The sequence below is a fragment of the Hesperophylax consimilis genome, chromosome 18, assembly GCF_061612785.1.
Source record: "Hesperophylax consimilis isolate HC1 chromosome 18, BYU_Hcon_1.0, whole genome shotgun sequence".
Lineage (NCBI taxonomy): Eukaryota > Metazoa > Arthropoda > Insecta > Trichoptera > Limnephilidae > Hesperophylax > Hesperophylax consimilis.
The window spans coordinates 25,323,792-25,345,985 of record NC_142853.1 but is presented as its reverse complement, the minus strand read 5'-3'; the positions used below and the strand labels follow the sequence as shown (position 1 = coordinate 25,345,985).

Below are 22,194 nucleotides of genomic sequence, written 5' to 3'. Positions count from 1 at the left end.
GCATGCAAGCTCCTTGCACATGCCAGCTACTATCATGTGTATACGCTAACTTGCATGCCTGTACCTGCCTTGCAAGTAGATTGCACAACATTTGATTTACTGGCATGCAAGTTGAGGGAGGGGTCGAGGGGGGCTATGAAACCGGCATGTGTGTACGTCGCGACAGGTACGGGCATGCCAGTAGCTTTTCTCTCATTAAATTAGCCACACATTGTACTGCCAATTGCAATACGATGATATTTAATTCACTTCGAATGCTTTCCATTGCCAAAAAGCTTGAGACTACTCAGTCTCAGAGTGATTTGAGACACGTACTGTCTAGTGACTGGCATGTGTATACGTCTTGCAAATACAGGTATGCAAGGACGCAACTTGCATGCAAGTTTAACTCGCATATGTATTCTCATTGCGCCAGTAACTTGTACATGCCATTAACATGCATGCAAGCTACTGTTTCATTTTACAGGCATGTGTATCGCCGCCTTACGGCTAGATGGAAGACGATCCTACTTTCATCGATCTAAGCATTCTAAGCGGTTTATTTATGGACCAGGGCTGCCAATTCGTGGTGAATTCCCCAAATGCTGGGAATTTCTAAGAATTTAAACCGATTGGGTGTTTTGTGGAGAGAACCTTGATGTCGACAAAATGCATGGATTCTACAATATTATGAGAAAGGTATATTAAAATAAGAATTTTTAACCATATTAAAAAAAAACATTTACAATTACAAGTAAGAATGTACTATATTTTCGTTTTTTTTTCATTTTGGAGGTAAAGGAAGTTATTTGAACATCTACTGTGGGTATCTTAGAAGATATCTATTGGTAACCTTGTTATGAATGTTTTACAGAATCCGGAATATTTTCAAGATATCAACATACAAACATTCGTAATTTCAAATATTCTAGCACTGACGCAAGAAGAATCGATAAAATTTAAAATAAATAATTTTATAAATTTTCCGTCTCTTTATTATTTGGGACTTATCTGTTTTTCCAGGGCAATATTGCATGAACTAGGTACACATTTTTTTCTTTTTTTGTCAATTATAGTTGGTATGTAGTAGGCACGATTGCATCTGGAAATAAAGTATTGGCTAGCCTTGCATGATATAAAATCATATAGTCTGAAATGTTTTTTTCTAACAAATATTTGTTACGGCCACAAAAGGCGAAACAAAATATTGACCATACATTCCCAGTGACAATTTTGTTGTGAATTTTACGTAAAATGTTTAATTGCATTTTTAAAGCATTTATTTTTAACTCTCTAGTAATTTTCGGATTTTCTCTGATTTGTCTTTCGGCCTTAAAAATAGAAATATGTTTGAAAATTTGCTGATAAGGAAAACAAAATGATAATAGATTCTTAAAATAATCGTATTTTTTTAGATGGTAGGATAATCAAGAAATTTCCAGGATTCACGCATTTTCTACAAAAAAGTTTCTCCCCGCAAAATACCCATTTCGTGAAACTATAAAAAATTCCCCGCAAATTGAGGAATTTTCCACGAGCTGGCAAACCTGGATTTGTCACATTCGATTTCATAAACAATAAATGACAACCGAATAAAGCGGAATGGAAGTTTCGTAGGTGAAATTATTTGTATGGTGAATAAAACCATTAGATTCGAGAATAATTTGAAGCCGTGGAGTGAGGGAAAGATATATGAAAAATGCCATCACCTACATTTTTTTTTAATAACATCCCATTCTTTATCTTATCAAGTATCCATAAAATCATAAACCGTTATAATTTCATTAAAAACACACAAATAAAATGATAATATATGTAAATGACGCCACAAAGTATTTGTGTAACTATTAAAGAAGAGAAAATTATAATAGTTCAATACGCACAAGATGGCTGCCAAGCAATTTCTCTTCACCCTAGATTTGAATTAAATACTATCATATAAAATTGCACTAATTCACAGTTTTTAGGTCCATGCATAAAACCGAGATTAGTATAATCATGGACCGAAAAATCCTTGGACGGAGCAATTCGAGAAAATTTGAAGCCACGGGGTGAGAAGGAAGATGTATAGAGGCAAAATCTACCTTAATTTTTTAACAACGTATCCCATTCCTCGAGTCATCAAATACTCCCAAAAATCATAAGCCGATATAAATGCACTAACAACACGAAAATAAAATGATAATAGTTCATTATACACCACTTTGCATACAAATCAGTTCCAAAGTAGTCATACAAGATGGCTGCCAGGTAATTTCCCTTCACCCTAGATTTGGCTTCAATGCCATTCATACAAAAATCGCACCGATACTCTATCCAGGTTTTTTTAAGTCCATGGTGAGTGGTTTATTTATGGATCCTTGGGTATAATATCTATGATAAAACCACGATATAACCATTTCTATGGTTACACCTGGCATCTGTCAAATTGTCAATGTCAAATAATGCAGTCGAGCGTAGTCGTTGCGTTTTCTTTTTGTCGTAAGTTCGTGGAATATAATTCAGATGGAATGCGACTGTAAATAAGGACTTCCATTTTTCATAAAATCAAAGTAGAATTTATTCGTCAATCAGTGCAAAAATCATTCAAACGCCAGACTCTGGTCTGCCATTTTGTGTTTTCACAATAAAGGATAAAAATAGTAACATTGGTCTTTACGCAATTGTTCTTGGTTCATTATTGATCAGGATGACGACTGGGATGTGTTTACATCAGGCTTCGTTGCAAAGATGTGTAATTTAAATAAGGGATGTTAGTACATTTCTTGTAATATCTGATATTTCTGCAAACATGGCTCAACCAGCATCTCCTCTGAAGGTATGGTACATTCTGTTTACATTTATGTAAATAACTTTTACTAATATCCTAGGTATAATAATAGTCACGTCTCATATCGGTACTGTACCAATCTTTTGTTGGACAATAATTCTTGCTGATTTTACATTTTTAACTCTGAAATAGAGTCTAGCCTTACCCTTTGTTCAGTTTTGGGTCACCGTCTCTAATTGTAATTCTTAATATTCGTGTTATTATGAAATTCATATTCTAAGTGATTTATCTTTGTGGAGAATTCTTTTATCCAGAATTAAACCCTTGAATGAGAATGGAATAACCATTGAGGTATATAGATAGAGCTAACCTCTGCGTTCGAAGTATGAGCCACAAACATCGGTTAATTGTCCGCTGTGAATACCACGGGCTTCAGTCGATTACAAGCGCTCAAACTTCAAAATGCCGACATGCATGCTGAGACATTGTACAAGTTTTAGGGAAAGCGATGATATTACCTTCCAACAGTAAATAGGGTTTTACCATAATCAGTAGTCGTGTAAATTGGCTTTTTAATGTAAAAAAACAACTCAAGGAGCACTTGAAACTGGCGCGCCGGTAACCCTAATTATCCGGGCCAGCCGCCCGGTCAACGGCAACTCTGTTCGTTGAGTTCATTCGCGGTCGGAAGGATTCGGGTGACATCGACAGCCGCCACACCCCCCTTCCTGCTACTCATTGTTATTTAAATGATACACAAAGTTTTTTTTTTTCTTAAAAGTGCATATTAACCGTGTCCCTATTTTCTGTATTCCATTTGACTGTAGTGAGCAATATAAACAATGAAAGTCAAATAAATTTATAAGTAATAAGATATTTCAATGAATGGACAACACATTATATGTATTTTAATTTACTTACGAGTTTTTAGTACAATAAACGTAGAAGAAGAAAAATGTAATTCCATTTTTCCATATTTTTTCGTTTTACATATTAACAAAAAACACAATACATATATAAAACTTTATCACCATAATAATGGCCAATATGGTAATATGCTTGTCAGCTCATTACAATTTCATAGAAAGCTGAAACGCAATCTAGAATCGACATTTAATGGGGTCCTTTCTAATGTTAAGAAAAACAAAATGACCATTTGATGACTTTGTCACATGTGAATTTCTGCGAAACAACTGGGCCTTAGTGTATGTATGTAATGTAGAAATGTGGACTTGAGGATTGTGCACTGCGTGACACCTGTCCACATCCACGTCCACATCAATTGGCGATTGTTTGTCCTCCCAGGAACATGCGGAGGTCGGTGAGGAGAGCCCCGAGGTGGAGATTGCTCGCTTGCAGCGAGAGGCGGTGGAGCTGGAAGGGCGGCTGGAAGGGCTGCGTGGAGAGGTGGGGCGCGCCACGACCCGTGCCACGGAGCTAGACCGTCAGCTCATCACCTGGAGGGAGAAGTATGACAGGTAAGACTTCTTTTCTTCAATTGGTAACACCACGATAGCTTCAATCAATGAAAAAATTTTTTTTAACTAGTGATGGGTAGATTCCTAGGAATTATTTTTGGGGAATATTACAGGAATTTTCTTCTAAATGGTGAAATCCCTTAAAACATTAAAGGTTATCTCCTAATTTGATATTATTTAATAAGAGCACGCTGGGAAAGAACTTTTATAATATTTGGGAAATACCAAGAGTACCGAAGATATAAGCCGTCAAAATATTCTAGATATAAGCAGTTGATGAGCGTGTGATGTCAAGGTACGTCAAATGAATGGTGCAGCCAATGCCATTTGAATTATGAATTGTGGTTTCGTGTGATCTCACGAGACACCATTGTTTTACCCACATTCACCTTGACATTTTTGGGGATATCGAAAAATCTGTATTATATCATATATATTAATCTATAATATCTAATTTTACTGTTGTTAACTTATAAAAACGTCACAAGTACACAAACACTACACAAAACAACATACTAAATTGTACACTAATACAGTAAAGACTGAGAGTGGTAAGAAAAGCATAGGCAATAATCTTACAACTAATATCATTTTACCAACCCAAAATTGGTGACCCTGATGTGATCGGTGGTGTCAGAAGCAGAGATGTGCAAAATGGGTACACAAAACCATTTGAAATGCAAAATGAAAATGGGTCAAAACTTTTCCATTTGAAAATGCAAAATGCAAAATGGTTTTTAGAAAAGCATTTCAAATGCAAAATACCTATTTTCAAAATGCATTGAAAATGCAAAATGGTTTCTCAGGTCAAACAATTAAAATAATTATAGAATTTTTAAACAATTTTGTCATTTAATAATGGACATCAATGTAGAACATATTACATGATGGTAAATCCAAAAACACCACGACTACAGATTATGAAACCACAAAAAATTTGCGCGGGACTAATGTTGCCAACGTAAAAACATAGAAACTGCTATCTAACATTTAATATTACAGCGTCATGGCCATGTTCAGTATTTGAATCAGTATTTTTTGTAATGGTATCACTCAATTGCCAGGGCTCCTACCAGGGAGCAACTTGACAAATGTAAATTATCTCTCATAGCGAGGTTGAGGACCGACTGATATTTGGGGCTTATGAAAAAAAGATGAGTGGAGAAAGTAGGAAGAATGTTGCAAAAAGCATTTAAAATGGAAAATGCATTGAGAAAAGCATTTAAAATGCAAAATGCAAAATGGTTTTTAGAAAAGCATTTAAAATGCAAAATGGAAAATACCCATTTTGCATTTCCATTTGAAATGGATTTATTTGAAATAAAGCACATCTCTGGTCAGAAGTAAGATAATATCATTTTGCAACTGTTATCATCTTACCAATCCCAAATTGGTGAACCCGACGTGATCGGTAGTGTCAGAAATGGGATAATATCATCGCGCAACTAATATCATCTTACCAATCCCAAATAAGGAAGTTGAGTCCATTTTTTTTATTTTTTTTTATCAATGTTCGCATTCAAACTTAAATACTGGTATTTTTTTTTTTTTTTTTAAAGTTTGTTTTCATAATTAAATTAATTCTCAAAGTTTAAATTTTATTAAGCCCGCCAAAACGAGCGGAATCCGAGTGGTAAGAGGCGGGGTGTGGTGTGACGTCATTAGAACTGTGAAAACCACGACGCTCAAGCATTTTGTATGGAAAAAATTTTAATTCTTCAACAAGGAATTCCAGTAATTTTTTTACCAATGTTAACCGTCTATTAGAATTGATGTTATTAAAAAAAAAGAAAATTGATTAAGATTTCATAGTTAAATTAATATTTTAAGTTAGAATATTTGCTTTTCCCGCCCGGTACGGTACTGTACGGTATTGCCGGCGCTACTTGTTGACGTTCCACGCGCTAATTCAGGACCACCGCGCAGAAAAGTAAAGACCAAAAGTAAAATAACGGTTTACAGCCCAGTTCACTGTGAGACCTTTCTGGGCGGCCGGCGGCCTGAAGTGTATCACATGCTATGTGACATGTATAATAATAAAAACTTCTAAGTTATGCAATAAACAACATATTATTATAAAGCACTATACGAATATGTATCTTTAGAAATCCATTTCATATAATAATAACAACAAATACGTACATATATTTGACAAACCCAAATAAACCTTTGGCCTATACACCTCTCTCATCTAAACCGACCATCTCTCATGTAATAGAAAGAGATGCACCATAGGTGATCCGTTGAACGTACAAGTCACGACACATGTGACGTCAGAATTCTTTCGACCAATCGTGGAGCGTCTACAGTCTATTGCTATTGAATGCTTTTTCAAGAACATTTAACTAATTCTAAGAATAATAATATAGAAATATATTTATATTTTTAGAATCGATATTTTTTTATCTACATGAACATATTTTTTATAAGTCAAAATATTTTTCACTCAACTTCCTTATTGGTGAACCCGATGTGATCGGTAGTGTCAGAAATGGGATAATATCATCTTGCAAATAATATCATCTTACCAATCTTAAATTGGTGAACCCGACGTGATCGGTAGTGTCAGAAGTGGGATGATATCATCTTGCAACTAATATCATCTTACCAATCTTAAATTGGTGAACCCGACGTGATCGGTAGTGTCAGAAGTGGGATGATATCATCTTGCAACTAATATCATCTTACCAATCTTAAATTGGTGAACCCGAAGTGATCGTTGGTGTCAGAAGTGGGATGATATCATCTTGCAACTAATATCATCTTACCAATCTTAAATTGGTGAACCCGACGTGATCGGTAGTGTCAGAAGTGGGATGATATCATCTTGCAACTAATATCATCTTACCAATCTTAAATTGGTGAACCCGAAGTGATCGTTGGTGTCAGAAGTGGGATGATATCATCTTGCAACTAATATCATCTTACCAATCTTAAATTGGTGAACCCGACGTGATCGGTAGTGTCAGAAATGGGATAATATCATTGTGCAACTAATATCATCTTACCAATCCCAAATTGGTGAACCCGAAGTGATCGTTGGTGTCAGAAGTGGGATGATATCATCTTGCAACTAATATCATCTTACCAATCTTAAATTGGTGAACCCGACGTGATCGGTAGTGTCAGAAGTGGGATGATATCATCTTGCAACTAATATCATCTTACCAATCTTAAATTGGTGAACCCGAAGTGATCGTTGGTGTCAGAAGTGGGATGATATCATCTTGCAACTAATATCATCTTACCAATCTTAAATTGGTGAACCCGACGTGATCGGTAGTGTCAGAAATGGGATAATATCATTGTGCAACTAATATCATCTTACCAATCCCAAATTGGTGAACCCGAAGTGATCGTTGGTGTCAGAAGTGGGATGATATCATCTTGCAACTAATATCATCTTACCAATCTTAAATTGGTGAACCCGACGTGATCGGTAGTGTCAGAAGTGGGATGATATCATCTTGCAACTAATATCATCTTACCAATCTTAAATTGGTGAACCCGAAGTGATCGTTGGTGTCAGAAGTGGGATGATATCATCGTGCAACTAATATCATCTTACCAATCCCAAATTGATGAACCCGACGTGATCGGTAGTGTCAGAAATGGGATAATATCATCGTGCAACTAATATCATCTTACCAATCCCAAATTGGTGAACCCGATGTGATTGGTAGTGTCAAAAATGGGATGATATCATCGTGCAACTAATATCATCTTACCAATCTTAAATTGGTGAACCCGACGTGATCGGTGGTGTCAGAAGTGGGATAATATCATCTTTTAAATATTTTTTTCCATATCCTTTGCATTATCCTGGTGAGGTGGTAGTGTTATGTTAACAATTTTCATAAACACAGATCGTACATCACATACCAATTATTATTCTTCGTTCTTATGCTGCATTTTTTAAACCTAACGCTGCGAATTTATTGAATTTGTTTTTTGGCGGGTTCAGATAATAAAAATTTGTTACAGGTTCTGGTAAAGTAATTAATCCCTTTGGATTTTAGATTTAAGATACTGATGCTGGAAAATCTTTTAAAAGCAATGACTAATATCACTTATCTGGTGAAATTGATGAAAAATAAAATCTTAGAGATTAACCTCGTCTTTTCATTGAGTGATTGAAATGACTCCGACGCTTTAAAACCATACCCAAGATAAACAAAAACATAATTAAATACATTTCTTGATAAGTCGATGAAGATAGTATTATATTTCACAAAACAATTTTAGAGCTGTAAAGTAACCTTTTACTATGTTCAAAATGAACACTGTAGAAATGAGATCCCTGAGGCGTATCTGTGGTAAAAAAAGCATGTATGATCGTGTGAGAAATGTGGAGATCTGCAAAGCATGGAAGGCTGATGTAAGCGTAAAAAGCAAGATTAAGAAAGGGACGCTTAGATGGTTTGGGCATGTAGAGCGAATGAACGAAGAAAGAAGTGTAAGGAGAATATATGACTCAAATGTGAATGGTAGAAGTAGTGGGGGACACTCGAGGAAGACATGGCATGATCAAGTGAATCAGATACTTGAGTTGGGCCATGTAAAGAGTCAAAATAATAGAATAGTATGTATGAGACGATGTATGAATGTGAGTGAAGCAAGGAGTGTATGCCAAGACCGAGTTGTTTGACGGTCCATCCTTTCTTCCTACCCCTGCGGAGAAACGGCGTGATGGTTAGTTATTTCAAAATGTACAAGTCTAATTCTAATTACACAGTACTGCTTATCTCTTATACTGCTCTCTAATGTTTTAGCGCTGACTGAATACCCTACTTTTTATTATTTGCATTCCACTTCACAGCTCTAAGAATAAATAATGTACCATAAACATGCTGATGTGTGTATTTTTGTAACTTTTAATATTTACTTTATGAATCTTGTAGATAAGCAGTTTTTGCAGAACACCAGAAACTAGTATGCTCAGCAAGCTATCATAACAATGTGAACGTGTTTTTCTAATCTCGTTTATTCCTGTCTTGTTTCTTATTGTCATATAAAATACATCAAACAATGCTTCTGATAATTTATATTTTGACTGTGCGTTTGAAAGAAATTCGCTTCTTGCCAATCTGTATAACTCAATTATGTCTCAGTACATGCGGTCTATAATGAGTAAAGTTACATCACATTGCTTTCCTTCCTAGCTTTCATCGCTGTTTATTTAATTTTCTCATCCTCTGCAGTGAAAGTAAATCCCTTGAATGCGATTGTATTCTTCTTCACTTTGATGCGATATCGCAAAGTGATAATATAATACTCCGCAACAAGTAATATTTAAAGAAGAGGGAACATCACCATCTCCACATAAATACATTTTACAACCATTCAGCCAGTTTCTATTATTATTAGACAACTAGCTGAACCCCGCCACGCGTTGCTGTGGCTCAGTCTGTCTGTGCAGATAGAGAAACAATAGCGTGTTGCTTTTCGTCCAACAGATGGCGCTGTTTAAAAAAAAAAAATTGATGTCACAGGTGACATCTCTATAATATAGGTATATAAAACACACACACGTATTCAAATGCAACGTTGTCTCAAAATTTCACAGCAATCTGTGAAGAACTTTCGGAGATTTAAGATTTTAAACACTTTATTTATGTGTTTCTGATAAAGCTTAAACTTCCCACAAGTTGTAGACTAAACCATTGAAGACATTGTTAAATTTAATAATACTGAATATGGTAGCGATTTGATGTTGTGTTGATGTTTTTGCAGGTTATACGAGTCGCACAAGCGTGTGCAGAAGGTGAACCAGACGCTGGAGGACCGGCTGCTGGCCATGGCAGACAAGTGCTCCTCAGACAAGTCGCAACTGGCACGCGACGTGGAAACCCTGTCAGTTCGCTTGGCCGAGAGCAATTACAACATGACCGGCCTGCACAAGGAGAATGTCAGTACCCTCCCTATTTTTTACTCATTTCTTTAGTTTACTGTAATAATAATAAATAATAATGATTGGATTATTTGTATATCGCAGTTTTTGTGAGAAAATCACCTCAAGCAATGACTTACAACTACAGCTTAAACTAGAGATTTACGACTAACATAACATATTTATGTTCACAAATACAGATTGTTACACAGACATAGGAATTAATAGACGAGAAGATAATGGCGAGGGGTAAAATCAACTGTTGAAGAACGAAAGGTCAGCTTAACCTGACTGTGATTCGTCAATAAATCAATCTGACAGTAAATAGGCATCTCGCATTATAATATCACCATTTAGTTCTTAAAAGTAAAATCTGCTTTTGAATGAATAGACATTTTTACATGGGAGCGCAAATTACTCGCCACGTTATGAACTAATTTGCGAAGTCCAAATTCGGCAAAGTAAATTTCTTCTGTTTGCAGAGTCGTAGTTAGTTTCAGAGTATTTAGTTAAGACACTTTTACAAATGTGTCATAATTTACTTACCCCAGTAAACAACGATGAGCACACTTGAGAATCGCTACATTGTGATGTGATAGTATATGTTTCTAAAACTGATCCATATAATACGGTGTGAATAAGCTTAAAATAAAGTAAAATAATGCTTACTTATGGAATGTAATACGACAATTGGGTTTATTCTCTTTTTCACATCTATTTTTACAAGTTTTCATATCACAAGTCAACATTTTGCCGTGTTATTTCGTAAAATGAACCGATGATGCCTCGACCATAGTTCGCACAAGAATGATGACGTCACGTTTTCAAATTTCACTTGAGGCCATACGCGAGCACAGCCGGCTCCAATGGAACCGGTATGGGGAGTGGGGATAATACGCTTTTAATCACTTAGGGCAGGTCTACTAATATTCATATGTCTATGGATTGTTATGATTTCATTGACTGTTATGACTTTAATCTTATCCGTCTTTAAAGGCACCTCAGAGTATTCAACATGTTTCCAGCTCATAATGCGAAAACATGGATATACCGCCATAAACAGACAGGGGTGGATTCTAAATTCATATTATCTAAATCTAGGATATTGTATTAGAATTGCTTTGCTAGAAAGAAGAATTAACCCCCGAAGTTTTGCGGTATGAGCGTGTATTCAATCAAATTCTGTCAAAATGATGGCATTCAATCTGTGATCTTAAAGCGCAAGTTGATGATGGTTTATCTAATCAAGAGAAAATTTCATCTTCATTCTGAGGAGTATTTTAAATTATTAATTATACCGAACCAAAAAATGGATGTATGTATTAATTTTTCATGACCCACAAAAATTAAATTGTTAAAATATTTTTTTTAATCTTGCCACTATGAATGGGCATACTGTTGAAACCCCTTTGCAGTGTTGATGTTAAGTTGGAACCATAGTTTTGAAAAACCTTTAAGGTTGACATACTTCATTCCCATTTTGTGTGATGCTGTGTACTTGATGTCAATGTCATGTACATGATGATAATGTCATTTACGTGACGTGTAACGCCATGTACGTGATTTGTAATGTCACTAACGTGACGTGTAATACCATGCACATGATGGAAATTCCATGTACGTAATGTGTAATGTCATGTATGTCACCTGTAATTACATGTACATGATGGAAATTCCATGTACTTGATGTGTAATGTCATGTAGATGGTGGATATTCCGTGTTCATGATGTGTTATATCTTGTACTTTACGTGTAATGTCATGTACATGATGGAAATTCCATATAAGTTACACGTAATGTCATGCACATGACGTGCAATGCCGTGTACCTTATGGAAATTCCATGCACATGATGTGTAATCCACGTACATATGTGATATGTATTTTATTTAAATTGCCGCTTTGTTTGCATCACTGATTATTTAATATTCATTGTAAAACTAACTGTATTTGGTTCTGTAACATTATAATTAGCTTAAGGAGCCGGCATTAGGCGTAGAGCCGTGGCGCTGGCGTGTGTGAGCATGAACATGATATAATCCTGTGTGATGTGGTGAGGTGAATATGAATATAGCTGTGTAGTGATTGGCGTAATGTTTTCAGGAGCGTTACAAAAACGACATGAACTTAGCCATACAGCTCTTGCAATGTAAACCAGACAATTTCGTGTCCCAGAAATTTGATACCGTAAGAATATTTTTTAATAATTATTATTTTTAGATTTCATTTGCTTTTTACCATCACTTTATTTATTTATCTATCGATTCGTCCACATTACTTCCATCATCCTTTCTTGTATTCGTGCACAAATGATTTATTATTACATATTCAATAAATTGCAATATTTCCACATATTATTGCAATTTTTGTTTCTGTAATGAAATATAATTTTTTCCCTCATATTTATGTAGGTAAAAAAAAAAATTTACCACATTATTTTGGCATGCATAAATCAAATCGTTGAAATAACAGAATATAGATTTATAAATTTAAAATTTTAATTTTTATCCGTTTAGTTAATACAGGGTGTCCGGAAACTCGTAGTACAAGCGGGAAACTGGTGAATCTACATCACATTTGGAGTCGATTTTGTAGTATATATTTTTTTTATTTGAGCTTTCGTTATCGAGTAAATCGAGTTTGAAGTTGATTTTTTTTTTTTTTTTTAATCAAATTCTTATAAATTATTACTGATTTAACCCGGTGTAATCATAAAATATTTCTGCTCTGCAGGGTTAAAACATCTGTTATTCAACCATAAACACCAGAAAAAACTTTAACCCTAAAATAGCCAAAAAATATTTTTTTTTGGTTTTTTTTTTTTTTGAAAATGCTCAAATCAAAAAACTTTATGTTTTTTTGGGTTCCCCATGTGGTGTAGATTCTCCAGTTTCCCGCTTGTACTACGAGTTTCCGGACACCGTGTATAATGCGATAATTTAAAGTAATTTATTTTAAATTTCAGTTACCAATAGAAACACAGGCCAGGGTATCCTCCTATATCATGAACAAGGCCAAGCTGAATCAGGAGTCTCCCACGGGACTGTCGGCCAAGACCATTCCCACCACTCCCGAGAAGATCAATCCCGACGAGTTTGAGTTCAACATTTCCGCCTCCCTCATGTCCAAAATCCTGGAGGAGAGCGTGCAAAACACTATCTCCAAGCACTGCGACACCTGCACCTGTCTCAAGAAGTCATCCAACCCCTTCTCCTACAGTCAGAGCCACTTCACCGTCTCCACCCAGACCGTGCCGCCACGCTCAGACGGCCTTTGTACCAAATGTAACTCCAATGTCGAATTGCAATGTGCTATTCTTGCTAAACCCGCCCTGGATAAGAGATCTATAAGTCCCACTCCTCCCCTGCAGAAAGCTCCCGATACGGTGGTTCCGGATGATCATTCTCCCAGAAGTCCGGAGAAGGAAAATTTAACTCGGATAGAAGGTACAGACACCAACAAAAGTCCCATCATCAAGCCTTGCGTGGTGGAGTTGAAAAATATTAAACCGGTTGATGAAATTGTAAAACTAGTTAGCACAAAGCACAAACAAATTATGGAAAAAATTGGTGAAAATCTCAATGAAATGAATTTAAAAAATGAATTCCAAATCCCAGCCATAGAGCCCATTTCCGGTCACCACCGCCTATGTGACCGCACCAAACCTGCTCCCACTCTGAGCAAAGCCGCTACGGAATACTTTTACGGGAAACCCGACGAAGATATCAAAGGAATTGACCTGGAGGGGAGCGAGCCCGTCGCCGTGTCTCCCAAATTAGTTAGCACCATCCGAGTGGCAGATGATGTCGCCGTCACTTTTGCCGATATTGAAAACCCTACCATAATTCCTAATCTCGCCGAATGTAAAAATATCTACCTTCCAAAATCAAAAGCTGATCTCAATTTTATGGAAACTACAAATAATTTCCGTAATAATTCGATAAGCTCCAATGAAGCCGAGAGTAAAACATCCTCCACCAGCAGATCATGGAAGAACAATGGATCTCACAACGGCTCGTCTAATAATAAGGTCCACATCGGTCCAGGGCCGCGCTTCTGCTCCCTGCGCATGCAAGCTGGCTCCAAGAACATCCTCCTGGACAACGCACAGCCCAACATTGCCCCTGTTCTTTACACCCGCCAGACTCGCAACCCCCACACCTCCCCCGCTGAGGAGGACAACCCCCTGCCCTTCCTCGCCTACCCTCAACCGTTCCTCGGGACCTCCACCATCAGCCCCATGTTTTCCACTAGTGAAGAGATCGCCATCCTAGATCTGCCTAATGAGGAGCTGCCACTCAGTAAACCTATTGAGATATGTGAGAAGCCCGAGAGTGGCTACAAAAGTAACGAGAGCGCCGAGATTATAGATAAACTACTGTTTGGGGTTGATCCTACTCTGCCGGTTTGTGTTGGAACTAAAACTATCGACGTATCCACTGAATACAAACCCGAAATCACCGTTCCCATTGAGAATGCCGCCAAAGAGAATAGCGGTACGGTCTCTGAATCCAAAGATAAGAAAACTGAAGTCAACAACAGGTTAGAAGTTACCCAAAACATGAATGGAAATGAAAAGCTAGAGCATTTTCAGCGAGAAAGGAGGGTTTCAATTCACAACATGAAAGTTTTTAACTTTGACCAGTATGAGAAAAATTTAAAAGCACAACCAGCGGGTAAAGTTGCCAGAGATAATAAAATGAGTTATGGGAACACTCCCCGGGTCCCCGGCACGGCGCGCCAGGTCATCAACCACATCGTCAAGGATGTAGACAAGGTCGTCCCGGATGACTTAAATAAACTGGCCGAGAAAACTGTCGACCAAATCACCAAGAAGATAGTGAGAAACATAGCCAACCAAACCCTGCCCGAGAATCTGGCGGGGGAAAATCCAAAGGATTGGAAAAAGGAAACCTCCACGGAGAAGAGTTCGAGCTCGCTGTCCAGTGACGACAGCGCCGCCGTGTTGCAGAAGCAGCAGCTGATCCGTGTGGCGCAGTGGGTGCAACAAAACCTGGAAATGGAGCACGCGGGCGGAGCGGGGGCGCCGCCGCTGGAGGAGATGCACCACGTGCGCGGAGACTTCCCGCGACCCGCCAAGGTGGAGCACTCGCGCCGCAAGAAGGGCCGCCCTGCCCCACCGCCGCAGGTTTCCATGGTGATGGGCCCATGCCAGCTCACCACGCGCTCGTACTCGCGAGAGGAGTTGGCGCGCATGGAGCACAACGTGAAGCAGTTCCTGCTCAATGGCTCGCGCTGGACGCCGGAGACGGCGCACGAGTTCCCCGAGCCCGAGCAGCCCGCCGGAGCCCGGAGGACCAGCAGCAAGACAGAGACTGATTTGTAAACAAGCTACTAGTAGTACGTACCGTTATTTTGTTTTAGTTTTTTTACAAACTGCGCCATGTTTTTTTGTTTTATATTTTAGCATTAGAAAGGCAACTAAACGTGTTAGATACTTATATCTAACAGTCGCGTCTTATATTTCTCTTTGCAAAAGATACGCTCAGTCCTTTATCCAATGGAAGGAATGCATTTATTCTTGAATATTCCATTTCGTACTTATTTTCAAATGTTTTTGCATAAAGCTAGTGCATACAAGATACATAGCTATTTAAAGTAAATGTAACATAATCTAATCTTTTTTTTTCTAAGAGACATATCATTTTCGAATGGTTTTCCCTCATCAAAAATATTTAAAGCTTGATTCATAAGTGTAATATTATGTGTTGTATCATGAAAGTGCAAAGACAGAGCTTCGGTGGGAAGTTTAGCGCACAAGAGCTCGGCTCAGCGAGTCTCGTCTAGATTTGTATTGTTCCCATTACCATTCTTCATTATATAAATCGATTAAGTGTGTTACCTTGTAATAAATAATACAATTAGAAGTTCTGTGCCAAATTTGTACTTTAAGAGGTATTGTTATGTTGCACCGCACTTTTGCTTAAGCGATGGATTAATTCATCATTTAGTTTCTTGCTCTTAACTTATTTCTCAAACATTTTCTTCAAACAAGCTTCTCAAATCATACATAACTATATACATAATATTATTTATTACAAAATTATACGGGGCCCTAGCATTAGAGCCCATGTCATAGTGGGATTATATGATAACATTATTATTGAAATAACAAGCTAATTATTTTAATATAAGATTAAACAACGTTGAAAATTCAAGATTTATATTCAGAACGACATCCTAAAATTGAATTCTGTCTGGCAAAAATATGGCTTGCTTCATAGTATTATTTATTGTGCGACACCGTGCGATTCCATGGTGATGTTGAAGCCGAGCTCCTTGGCTTGCAGGATTCGGCTACAGAAGCCAGGATATCTCGAAAATAATCCTTCCTTGAGAGAGCGGGAGCCTTGTCATCATCTCTTTCCATATGAAATTCCAGTCAGGAGGCAGGATGAGCAGATGTCTTCCGATTTCCAATATCCAAGGATAAAGTCTCCAGTTTTAAATTAATGATGATATTGGTGAGCGGATTCGTCAATCGTCGGCCGAGAGGATGCCCACTGGTGTGGGCTGTTGTACAAGGAATGTATTTTTGCCCAGATTTTAAATCCTAGGTTCGGTGACGAGTTCACAAGTTTGGCAACCGCAGTGACCCAAAAAAAAACTAGTGTTGGCAATATGGCCTATGCACAATGGTAAATGCTTCAATAAAGGAAGTGCCACACACAGAAACCATAGATCAAATGCATGTAAAAGGATCTACACACCTTGTTAAAATTCCTTTACATAACACCCAATATCGACGCATTAATTGTATTGACATTATTTCAGTTATTAGACGAAATTCGCGAGCACAACCCCCAGTCCCCAATGACATGTGACAGTTCGCATTGACTAAAAACTGCTTCATTTGGCACAGCCCATCAGTACCTAGATAAGCATTGTTAACAATTTCGCATGGAAATCAACATGGCTGCTTATTAATAACCAGAGGCAGATTTGAACTCGCGGAGTTTGGAGAGAATGGAGTTTTGACAACTATGCACAATATCACGAGTAATGGCTAATGACTATTTGTCGCTAAATAATATCTACACAATTAATAAAATGTGTTGCCATCGTGGGGCGATTTTATTCCCGACATTGATTAAATTATTAATACATTTAGCAAACGCGGGCTTTATAAAATTGAAATCTAATGTTGATAGCTTACTTTATTGAATTGATTCTGCTTAGTTATCGACGTGGCTGTGCTTAGCCCCCTACAGTGAAACTTTCTTATAAGGTGTTTCAAGAGATGGGAAAGAAAACTTCTTATTATAGTATGTGGTTCCAAATTAGGCATATTTTTGACAATTTTTAAAGGGCTGAAAAAACTTATTAAACATATAAACTTCTTATATGGGAACCTTATAGGCAGGTTTAACTATATTATGAAAACTGTACCCGCATTAGTCACATTATTTATGTAAATTAATTAAAAACAATGTGTTTAATCAAATATGCATTATCTTCAACATAGACATCCAAATGATAGGCTTGACCTAATGTGAAATCTGGGTATCATTACGAAGAGCTGGAGGTAAACCATATTTTTGGCACCAAGAGGGTTCAAGAATGATTTGAATAAACTATGACATCAGTCGTACATTGACAGCCGAAGAGCGCACATTGAAATAACCAGACCCTGTGCAGATAAATAAGATTCGCTAAAGTAAGGCAATGGTTCGCAGGGCAGTATACTGCAGGACTTTTCTGCGCAGGATCTGAATGTTTAAATAAAAATGAGTGAGGTGGGTAAATTAAACACATTTGTAAAAGCGTCTAACTAAATATTGTAACAAAATATTCAATTTTGAAACCAGCCTGAACTTTTATTTATCCGATTTGGGATTTGTAGTTATGTTTTTTTAGACAGCCAGCAATTTGCGCATCATTTATTTTCTTTTCCATTTATTTTTATTTTCGTGGACTAATTAATGATATAACAATGTGAGTTTCCTGTATACTGTCAGATTCATTTATTCACAGAAAAGGAGCCAGTCGCACCCCCTCCAAGCAACTTGTTTAGTTCCCCTTTTCCTGAAGGGCTAATCTATCAATTTGGATGTCTATGGTCTTCAATAACCCTGTATGATGATTGTATGCTTGTTATCTCCCGAGGTTATGATGTGTCCCCCGTAGTTTGTAATATGAAATGGCTGAATAGATTATAAGAGTGTTAAACATATGAAATATATGTTGGATCCAGCAGCACAAACTCACCTACCACAATACTTTCTGTAGCACAAAAGCTTTTTAATATCTTTTACAATTAATTTAAGGTAATAATCTCAAAGCTGGTGAGTAATAATAGTCCTGGGTTGATAGATCATTTTACATGACCCGGGTCGATCATATTACATGACCTGGGTCGTTCATGATCCGCTGGCGAAGTGATCGGATCAAAAGGATTAGATCTTTGATCAATCGATCGATGCGCTGTGTATCATATTGACGTTGACCATAGAAGGCATAAATTATAGAAAAAATACCATAGATCTGCCGTGATGACGTAGATAGTGCCGTGTTGACATAGACCATAGATATTCCTAATCGATTACTTTGTCCCGGTGACTCGCTGATCGCATTATTATAATTTTTTTTTTACTCCCATGGGACTTTTACATTGTGTGCATTTAGTTACAATTTTCTACGCAGGGGTTAGTAATAAATAGACAATGGTTACATATGGTTTACAATTGAATAGAAAAAAATTTATTATCAGAAATAATATTTCGACACGAAAAAACTGTTTAGATTTTTCTTATGTTAAAAATGTTGATTTCATTTGTATATTCATTTGCTAAATTGTGTAGGTGAATTGGTTTCTTTTATAATGCAAAACTTTTGAACATTTGAACTATAGCTATGAACAAAAGTATTCAGAGGTTCCTTACCCAAAGATTTGCTAGCCACGCTCTAACAGAATACCGATCAGCCTTATTGGGAACCGGTTCCAAAAGTAACTGGAAAAAAAAGCAGTCCCAGACCATTAGGTCTCCGGTAACTGTAACAGTCTATTTCTGGTATCGACCAACTCTATTTTTCCATCGCGAAAACGAGGCTCGAGATGCACAGTCTACAATATTTATAAATCTATGGTCACTTGCCGCAACCATCGCGCATGCTGAACTGATCTATTAAATGATCAAATCTCTTTGAAAAATGATTCGATCGATCGTTGGCGGTTCATTATCGAATCAAAGTGATCCACCCAGAACTAATAGTTGATGTGTGATTGATGATCTTCAAAGCAGTAACTAGTTTGATGAAGATTGAGAAGAGTAGATATCGACAATTTATTCTTAAATATATCCGCATTAGCTCAAATTTGGAGTCAATTAGTACATAGTATTTCTACGTAACTGTGTGTTGTGTACAATATAACATATGACATTATCTACCTACGAGTATTTGCTATGTAACTCTAGTATTGCTGTTGCACATCTTCACAAATTATATTATATATCCGCCTTAACAGATTTATTCAAAGTTACATTCTTATGTGTAATCTTTTGGACGCACTTCAGGTGTTATTATGTGTACGTAGCTTTTAAACTATAATTCATAGTTTCAAATCAAAGTTTAAATGTTAAATAAGATCTTAACAAATTTCCTATTGCTAATACATAAACTAATGGTAATATTCTTACTATGTATTGCGTTAGTTATACATACTAAACATCCATTGGAAAATGGTATTAATGGATTCCGGCTTCCATTTCAAAGCCATTTGTTTAATTGTCTAAATAGATTGGGTGTAAAAAAACACCTAACATATTTTTTCTATACAATGAGAACCATTGAAAACTATTAGCAATATATTGGCCAGAAAATTACTCCTAATCTGCAACAGTTCATCAATTAACTGCTAATTATTATTGTTATAGAAGCCTGCGCCTCTCACCATTTGTACTACTTATACCTCTAAAAATATTATATATGCCTATATTTGTGTACATCCAGAAATGCATTCCATTACAACTCATGTTGCAAAGCGCTTTCATATGTTATTCTCACGTTTTCTCAAATAAATATAATATGAAAATACCTCATTACCGAGCCAACGCTTGCCAAAATGTTGTGAAATATTGATTCGATCTCAACCTGAGAACTTGCAAATTATTATTAGTTTATAGATATTATAATATAATACTCTCTCAGTAATCTGACGCACTATTATACTACAACTACTATAATTCGCCTGTTTGTATGTCAAATTCAGCAATCCGCCGCGAGCCTAGACTCGAGTGCCAACTTTTCTATGCTGACAGGTTGGATTATCTTACTCTTAGTTCCTTCGTATACAGAGATTCTTACAAGCTACGTGACTGTGACCCAACCACCAGTAGCCTTCCAATATGCCGCTTTTTACTCTTTGATTTCTGTACACGACGCTACCCGAATTATACTTAACTTGATTATTTTTTCAAGTGCAGCTGTGGAATTAATGCAATGTCAAGGGACTCTGGCGACGAAGACAATAATATTGTTCTTCATTATATTTAGAAATGTAGAAGATTTTGGGTTCACCCATACAACGAAATAAATGTTAATTATAGGGCATTCGTCGCCGTCAAGGAACTACATGAGAAATATATCAAATGGACTTTTTTTTCTAACCTTAATCCATGCCTTCTCCTTAAATCCTTTCTAAAGTATTCTGGTAAATTATAGTTAAATAAATATGAATATTTTCCCACCTCCAGAACAAATCTAACATTCAAATCGTGTTCGGACGTCATTTCTGTCAAACGAGTAGTAGATGTGAAAGCAACTCGCGTAGCGTGCCACCAGAAATGCCAGTAGCGTGCAACTAATGTCAAACCCGTATTCGACACGTCGTATAGTGTACAAACACTCGCAAAATAGTATGGCGGATACTCAGAGCGGAGCGTATGCCACGTGCACAAACCTCGAGTCGCTTATTTGCATCTCTGTGTACAAATGGCCTTCAACATTTACCAGTTACTTTACCGCCATTATTTTTTGTTTGGATAGTTTACAAAATAGAGTCTTCTTGCAAACATAAACATGACGCGCTATCTTTTTATACCAAAAAATTAGAACTTTACGAAATGTTGGTGTTTGGTTGTTTTTACAAAATACCTGTTTTAATTTTTTGCATATTTTGTATCTATGCACTCTAATCTGCCGCTTTCACTAATTGGACACTTGCCAGGTTTTTGGGGTGACGGATTAGTGAGAGAGTACCTACCGTTATCTTTTATATTATGATTACTGTCCTTCGGTGTTTAGCTTTATATGTGTTGTTTCCATGTTTGATATCTCCGTAGTGGTCACATTACCTACCTATTCTCATAGTGGACTCTATTAGCCCAAGATACAAATACCAGTATGCAATCACACACGCAATGTGTCAATAAAGGCGTGTCTTCTCTGTCAAAAACACATACACATTTTGAGAATGCTTAGATTGGTGCCACAAAGTTTTTTGTTTTTCATCGGCCACGGCCTTGACCTGAGACCCAACTTGTATAAATGTAAAATGCGCAAGATATCAACTGGAAAATTTATTTGTGTTTGTAATTTTGTGATTTTTGAGATTTTCTATGTTATGTACTTGTAAAATGATTTCAATTTGATCTTGAGTTGGAAAACATTAAATTCGCATTTAAAATAAGACATTTATTTATGTGTTACTTTTTACATTACTAAAAAGACCGCTCGTAGTTGAGCTCTGCTAACTGTGTATTCTCAATTGGTCAGGACAGAATTCGGAAGATAATATTTATATCATGTTTATTACTTATATTATTATATCATAATAGCTTGAATCAAAATGATAATGAATAATAAAATAATGGTAATAACTAACTAGTTCTAACTCCCACCTAAATCCCGGAGAGAGTTCAAACGTACGTCATCGATGACAAATCTTCCTTCTCACATGTCTTGTATGATAACAAAAAATACAGAAGATATTATAGAATGACGATGTCGGCTAGCAGGTCTCTTCGAAGTTGTCGATAATTCATTTTACTGATTAAAAATGTTCAATAATTACACAAAATCTATTTATTGTGTAGTTTTGAATCTTTAATCTCCGTT

The 22,194-nt window shown here is 36.7% G+C and overlaps 1 protein-coding gene across 2 annotated transcripts; it reads left to right on the top strand.

Moving 5' to 3' along the window:
- The first annotated feature begins 2,402 nt into the window (after window positions 1–2,402).
- On the top strand, window positions 2,403–21,960 carry LOC149415562 (uncharacterized). 2 transcript variants are annotated; one of them, XM_089642744.1, is made up of 5 exons: window positions 2,403–2,797; window positions 4,055–4,227; window positions 9,961–10,135; window positions 12,220–12,303; window positions 13,082–21,960. In XM_089642744.1, the coding sequence occupies exons 1-5, from the start codon at window positions 2,771–2,773 to the stop codon at window positions 15,461–15,463; spliced, it is 2,841 nt and encodes a 946-aa protein (XP_089498870.1). In that variant the 5' UTR covers window positions 2,403–2,770; the 3' UTR covers window positions 15,464–21,960. The 2 variants fall into 2 exon arrangements, with proteins under 2 accessions (XP_089498870.1, XP_089498871.1); XM_089642745.1 differs by lacking the exon at window positions 12,220–12,303.
- Window positions 21,961–22,194: the final 234 nt, after the last annotated feature.

Coding starts and splice junctions, on each gene's coding strand:
- LOC149415562 (XM_089642744.1), top strand. CDS start 2,771: ATGGCTCAACCAGCATCTCCTCTGAAG. Junction 2,798..4,054: donor AACCAGCATCTCCTCTGAAG/GTATGGTACATT, acceptor TTGTCCTCCCAG/GAACATGCGGAGGTCGGTGA. Junction 10,136..12,219: donor CCGGCCTGCACAAGGAGAAT/GTCAGTACCCTC, acceptor TAATGTTTTCAG/GAGCGTTACAAAAACGACAT.